Raw genomic sequence first — 7432 nt, 5'->3', positions numbered from 1 at the left:
TGCCACCCAGAGATGCAAAGGGAGATGGGGGCATGAAGAGGCCCCAAGGGCTCCTGGGGACTGCACTAAGGAACTGGGTTGGTCTGGATGCAAAGGATCAGGAAGCCAAGAGGTCAGCCCTGGTGTCCAGGAAAGAGGCTGGCTGGTTGTACAGCCCAGGGAATCAGAGGTAGGTGAGGGCAGGACCAGGCTCAGTGGGCTCCTGGGGACCGTTAGAAGGCTGGGTTCCTCTGGATGCAAGGGATCAGAAGCAGTGGTGGTTCCAGGCCAAAAGGTCAGCTTGGGTATCCAGGAAAGAGGCTGGCAGGTTGTACAGACCCAGGGAGGCAGAGGGAGGTGAGGGCAGGGCCAGGCCCAGAGTGCTCCTGGGGACTGTGAGAGGGAACTGGGTTGGTCTGGATGCAAAGGATCAGGAAGCAGTGTTTTCTCCGGTGTCTGGGGTGCCAAGCACCCAGGCTAGGAGGAGAGACAGGCGGGGAATATGGGAGGGTGAATGAGGCTGGGGGAGTCAAGGCCCTGAGTGCATGTTTGACTTACCCAGGAGAGAGGCCGGCGGGTGGTGCAGGCCCAGGGAAGCAGAGGAAGGTGAGGGTGTCATGGTTTTTAAGATGGAAAAGAGAATGGGGAAGGCCTCTGTGGTGGTTAATCTTGTCACCTTAATGCATTTAGATTCATCCTGGAAACACACCAGCTGAGTGGGTCCATGAGAGGTTTCCAGAAAAGTATAGGAGCAGGGACAACCCATCCATGAGCTGGGGCCCTGGACTGAATAAAAAGGAGAAAGCTAGCTGAGCATCAGCATTCATCTCTCTGCTTCCTGACTGTGGGTACAATGTGACCAGATGCCTCAGTTCCTATCACCATGCCTTCCCCCACCATGACTCACTGCATCCTTAACTGTGAGCCACAATAAACCTTCCCTTCATTAAGTTGCTTCATGTCAGGCATTTTGTCACAGTAACAAGAAAAGTAACTAGTATGGTGACTTGGATTCCCAGGAGACATTATTAAGTGAAAAAAGCAAATAGACACCTAGGATGCCACTTTCTGTGTATGAAAGAGAGGAAAATAAGAAAACACATGTATTATACTTAGCATTATGAAGAGAAACACAGGAAGGACCCCTATAAAAAAAGCAGGTTTCCTCTCCTGGTAAGGGATGAGGTGGAAAGGAGGTGGAGGGAGAGATACTTCCCTGAGGACGCCTTTTTGTGTAGTTCTGAATTTGGAAAACATTGAGAAAATAAATTTGATTCAATAAAAGAGGAGAATTAAGAAACTGAAAGGATGGGCTTCAGAGATGGCTCAGCAGTTAAGAGCACTGGCTGCTATTGTGGAGGATCCAGGTTCTGTTCCCAGTACCCACATGGAGGCTAACAAACATCCATGTTCTAGGGAATCTGACACTCCCTTCTCACTTCTGCAGGCATTGCATGTCAATGGGTGCACTTACATATATGCAGGCAATACACTCATACACATAAAATAAAAATAAGAAACCAAAAGGAAATGTAAACAGATGATTCCATAATCATGATAGAGGGGAAGAAAGAAAAAGGAGAGGGATTGGAGAGATGGCTCAGTGGTTAATAGAGTGTGCTGCTCTTCCAGAGGACCTGAGTTTGGTTCCCAGCAGTTACATCAGATGGCTCACAGCCACCTGTAACTCCAGCTCCAGAGGATCCAATGCCTTCTTCTGGCCTCTGTGAGTATCCACACACATGTGTACATGTATACAGATAGACAGACACATGAAGACACATTAAAAAATCTTTTAAAAGGGCTGGAGAGATGGCTCAGGGATATCTTGCATAGGACATTCTGTTCATTTCCTAGCACTCAGGTTGGGTGGCTCACCACTGCCCACAACTCCTATTCCAGGGGATCAGTGCACTCTTCTGACCTCCACAGGTACCTTCACTCATGTGAACATACCCACACCCACACAATACACATGTAATTAAAAATCAAATAATTTTTAAAAAAGAAAGTCAAGTGGTGGGGGGGAATACTGAGCTAAATCCTTAGCCCATCCTTCATATTGTTATCCCTTTTCTTCTGCTGTGAGAACTCTGTATTCTGAAACAAACAGGCTCAACAGAGCATTCAAGAATGATGGAAGTGCTTTCATTCATATGGTCTTCATGTTTAATAAATGACTTTTTAAGGCCAAGGCCAACTGACTTCTGGGTGAAAGGATAGCCTTGGGAGACTTTGCCAATGATATTTTTTTGGACAATGATTTGCATTTGCTGGGCCTAGTTTACTGATTACATGAATCAATTTTATTTTTCTAGGGTGTGGGTAAACCTAAGGCTTTGCACATGCCAGGCAAGAACTTCACTCCCCAGTTATGCCCCTAGCCCCTACATGGGTGTAACGGTTGGCTGTAATAGTCAGTTTGACACAAATTAGAATCACCTGGGAAGAGTCTCAATGAGGGATTATCTACATCCGGCTGGCCTGTGGGCATGTCTTATTAGTTGATGCAGGAAGACCCACTTTGGGTGACACCATTCCTTAGGCAGGGGATCCTGAACAGTATAAAAGAGGAGAGAGCAAGCTGAACAGTTCACAAGCAAGCAATCCATGATCCATGTATTTATTCTCTCTGCTCTTCACTGTGATGTGATGCTTTAAGCTCCTGCCTTGACTTCCCTACCATAATGGACTGTAACCTGGAATTGTGAACCAAATAAACCTTATCTTCCCTAAGTTGCTTTTTGTCAGGATATTTTAATCAAGCAACAAAATAGAAACTACGACAATGGGTCAAGTTGAATGTGGTCCTGCAAAATGAGTCTGTTTGGGGGTGATGGTGCCATCTAGTGGTAAGAGAGTGATTGCAAGGTTTGGTGAGCTCAGTGAAAGGTAGAAGAGCTACCCAAAAGCAGTCATCAGACAGGATCATCATGTTGCCATTTAATTCCAAAATTCTCAACAGCTCAGTGATGATGTGTTTTCATCCCTGTTTCACAGTGAGGAAGATACTGTCCAGATATGGCTCAGTAAAGTGTGTGACTTGCAAATATGAGGACTCGAGTTCCATCTACAGAACCCACTAAAAAAGCTGGGTGTGGCAGAGACTATAGGATCACTGGGGTCAAATCAGCTAACCTCAGTGCCAATGAAAGACCACATCTCAAACAAGACAAAGCAAAAAGTGGACAGCTCCTGAAGAATGGCACTTGAGATTGTCCTCTCACCTCCTCAAGCATGTGCACATAGTGCATGTACACAAACAACCCCCACCCCCACACATATGCATACACATGCACAAAAGTAGACAGGCACAGATATTTCAACAGAATTGTATGACCAGTTCTCTGTGCTGAAGCACTGCTAATTAGCCACCATGACATTAGTTTCTTGATTAAGATTGTGGGGTTGCTCCCTCTCCTCGTGAGTCATTGGCCACTGCTCCACGAGGACAAAGGGAGCAGAAGCGACGAGCGGGGTCAGGAAGGCCAGTGAGTACTGACGGAAGAAAGCCCTTCCAGGGAGGCAGGTTCAATGATGCAAACAGCTCCAGACTCTTCAGTGAAACAGCTCCGTTTATTCAGTGGGGGTCAGGGAAAATACAGTGTGGAGGCAGCAGCCAATGCTTCAGCTGATAGGTGCTCATAGCATGCTTTATTTACATGTGGCAGTAGGCTCCTATCGTCCGACTACCAGGCTATGCCTGATTATCATATAGAAAAAACCTGGGGGTAGTTTTTACTCCAGGTAACTATGCCAAAGGTCATGTTCCAAATAAGGTCAGGCATCCGTGCTTGGCGGCACTTTCCAGGTAAGTCAGGCAGAGAGCAGGAGGGCCCCTGCTGAGAAGGGGAGTACTTCCATATGGAGCAGAGCCCCTTAGAGCTATCTGGACATGGAGGACTACAACCCTAGCAGCAGGGTTCCCCAACATAAGATAAATTCAAAACATGAAAATCAGCTAGACATCATCGTATCTTTCTGGCATACAAGCCTTCCCTCATACTTTGAAAGTATAATTTGAAAGTGTGATTTTTGTCAGTGTTGGCCATTAGCTTCTGGGCTCTCAAACAGTGCAAACATACCCTGTGGGGACAGCAGATGCCAAGGCTTACCTCTGGGCAGTCTCCAGCTTAGAGGGGTCAGGCAAGGAGGAGAACACCTGGGACTGGAACGTCTTCCAGTTCATGATTCCAGGAATTATGTCCTGTAATGAAAGTTGGTTCAGGGGCAGGACAAGGAAAGAAAGTGTTAGGTGGCAAGAGTTCATATGGACCATCAGCTTGACAGGATCCAGAATCATAGATGAGACAAACCTCTTATTTGGCATGCCTGTGAAGGAGTTTTTCAATATTGGGTTAATTGAGGTAGGAAGACCTACCCTAAATGTGGGCGGCACCATTCCATGATCTGGGGTCCTGGACTGCATAAAGAAAAAGTGAGCTGAGCACCAGCATTCCTCTCTCTCAGATTCCTGACTGTGGATGCAATGCGACCAGCTGCCTCCTGCTCCCGCCACCATGCCTTCTACACCATGATGGAATTTACCCTCAGACTGTGAGCCAAAATAAACCTTTCTTTCCTTAGGTTGCTTTTGCCAGGTATTTTGTCACAGCAATGAGAAAAGTAATTAACAACGGGGGTAGAGTCTGGGGGAGGTGCTTAATTTCATTCAGTTGACTATTTTTAAATTCCAAAAGGTTAGAGCCAAAATGTATCATTTCATAAAGTCTGACTGACTTTTTCTAAAGCAAAAAGGCGGTTGCTTCAGTATAGGGGGCTCAGTAATGCATAATATGGCTGTGATGGAGGGTAGGTATGGCCTTATGATCTGTTTGGGTGATTGTGGAAGCAATGCTAGCACAACATTCAAAGAGGATGGGCAGTTTGTCAAATGGCACATGGGCCTGGCCATATGACAGAGAGCTATTAGGTGACCATCACCTCAACAGAGTGCAGGGCATGTGCTGGGGATAGGGGTACCTGTGGCTGGAGAGGTAGGCAAATCACCAAGGTCCTTGAGGGCAAGCCTAGTGGAGCCACTCTGAAGGCAATGGATGCCTGTGGAGGGTGTGTGTGTGTGTGTGTGTGTGTGTGTGTGAAGGTCAATGTCCCTGTCTTCCTCAATTATTTCTTCACTTAATTTTTTGAGACAGGGTCTTCCACGGTACCTGGAGTCTGCTGATTAGGCTAGACTGGCTGGCCAATGATCTTCAGGAATCTACCTGTCTCCACCTTACAGGTCCATGCCACCATGCTTGAATTTATGTGGGTGCTATTGACTAAGCTATCTCCCCAGTCCCCTGATCCCAGCCCAATGAAGTTTTTCAAGCTAGATAGGATTTGTGTCAAAGGAAACTTTCTATGGTATTCCAAGTGTTGTAGCAGTTATGGGCCACAGTGGAGAGAGGGAGTTGTAGTCATGTAAGAGGAAGATGATGGGACATGGGGATGGAGATCATGGATCATGTGAGTTCTGTGTATCATGCTTGGGATAAAAAACACAAGTGACCAATGTTTCTACATTTGTAGGGGCCAAAGTTAAGAGGAAGTCAGAGTGCATGATATAGTACCACATAGCTATTTTCATATGGTTGAAATATGAATGAGTAAGCATTTCCCCTTTAGGGTGAAATGAGTGAGGGTGTTTTGGTAAAAGAGCAGCAGGTAGTCAGAGAAGTGGGTAGACAGAGGACCAGGGTGACACTGAGGGAGTCCTGTCCCCATTCCTAGCTGGCCATGCAAGGAACATGGTCACCATTCTTAGTCTATGACTGTGACTACAAGTCTTTATTTTTAAATTGTAGTGTGTGTGTGTGTGTGTGTGTGTGTGTGTGTGTGTGTGTGTACTCATACACGTGTTACAGTGTACACATGGAAGTCAGAGAACAACTTGCTAGAGTCAGTTCTCTCCTACCATGTGGGCTCAGAGGTTGTACTTGGGTCATCAGGCTTGGCAGCAAGCACCTTGATCCACTGAGCCATCTCACCAGCCCAGTCTTCTTTTACTCAATCCCAGATGTCGCTCTCCCCACACCCCACCTCTCCCCATAGCCTAAGGCCAGCTCTGCTAAGGGAGCCTGGTGTTACATTACCGTATGATGGAGAAACTGCTTTTGGGTGAGGGGAATGCTGGATCCTAGGTGGGTCTCTTGGGTGAACTTGTACTTGGGGTGAGAGCACAGGTGGTAATCTATTAGCGTTTCTGCATAAGCCAGAGGATGCTTCACAGCAAACAGTCCTGGGCTGGGATTCTGCAGAAGAGAGGAAGATGAGGTGGATGATGTTCCCACCCCAGACCCAGGCTGGATGTCGCTCTCTGTGGCTCCCACTAGCACTAGCCTTAGCCCTGGGAACACAGGTCAACTCTTCTAGCAAACATGGCCTGAGAGCAGAACTTCTTCAAGTTGACCCGTTTTTTCCAACATTACCATCTTCATAAATGAATTTTCTGGTTTATGAGCTTCTTTACATGCTGTTCAGATTTACTGACCTCACAGAATGACATGAGGAACTGAAATCACAGCTCGAAATGGCTCAGTGTTTACTTTTAACCAAGATGTACAATGGAGTTATTAAATAAGCAAACTGGTTTTAGAAAACAAATTAGGTTCCTTGTTTGTCTTAGTTTCTTTTCCTGTTGCTGTGATAAAATATTATGACTAAAAGCAACTTAAGGGTAAAAGGGTTTCTTCTGGCTCACTTCAGGGGAACAGTCCATCATGGTGGGGAAGGCAAGGGGCTAAAAGCAGTTTGTTACATTGCATCCGCAGTCAGAAAAAGAAGAGTGGAGAATGCTAGTGCTCAGCGTGCTTTCTCCATTGTACACAGTACAGGATCCCCTGGCATAGAATGGTTTCCCCCGACAAGTAAGATGGATCTTCCCACATCAGTTAAGCCATCAAGATAATCCCCCACAGGCATGTCTACCAGGTGACATTCAACATTAATCATAACAGGGTCTGAAACAAAAATAATCTCTCTTTAAAGAGAAGACAAAGAAAGAGTCAGTGGTTGATATACCGAAAATATCAACATTTAATATTGTTGGGTTATGTTTTTAATTCTGGAAGGTTCCTTTGGCACATGGAATCTGATGTTAAAGGTGATTTTAATTTCTTTTTAAAAGACATTCCCAGAAGTTATTTGTACATAGCATACTGCTATTATTAGTTTGAATATATTGCATAATTTGAATTTTTGGAAACTTTAGATGTTCTGTCAAGTTTGGGGGGGACTATTCCAGCTTACCAGGTTGAGTTGGCATTGCTCAAAAAATTAACAGCCCTATTCATTTAGAAATATTAAACTCAATTTTTCCATTTGTATAGGGGTAGGCAACATATTGCATTAAAAATATAAGAAGTCCAAGAGTAAAAACAAATCAGTTTATCTGGTCCAATTGTATGTCCTTAAACACCCAAAAGGGAAGTATAACCAAAGATTAAAGGGG

At 45.4% G+C, this 7432-nt stretch overlaps 1 protein-coding gene across 1 annotated transcript in view; it reads right to left on the bottom strand.

The window, feature by feature from the left end:
- The window catches only part of Cfap221 (cilia and flagella associated protein 221), a 105106-nt gene that overhangs the window by 22578 nt on the left and 75096 nt on the right, over positions 1 to 7432 (bottom strand). Inside the window, 2 exon segments of the mRNA XM_008847375.2 lie at positions 4095 to 4186; positions 6075 to 6233. Coding sequence (XP_008845597.1) covers positions 4095 to 4186; positions 6075 to 6233 — 251 coding nt within the window.

Source organism: Nannospalax galili, unplaced genomic scaffold, assembly GCF_000622305.1.
Source record: "Nannospalax galili isolate Female #2095 unplaced genomic scaffold, S.galili_v1.0 scaffold1343, whole genome shotgun sequence".
In the NCBI taxonomy this organism is placed as follows: domain Eukaryota; kingdom Metazoa; phylum Chordata; class Mammalia; order Rodentia; family Spalacidae; genus Nannospalax; species Nannospalax galili.
The sequence above is the reverse complement of the archived record's forward strand: the minus strand, read 5'-3'. Positions and strand labels throughout refer to the sequence as shown.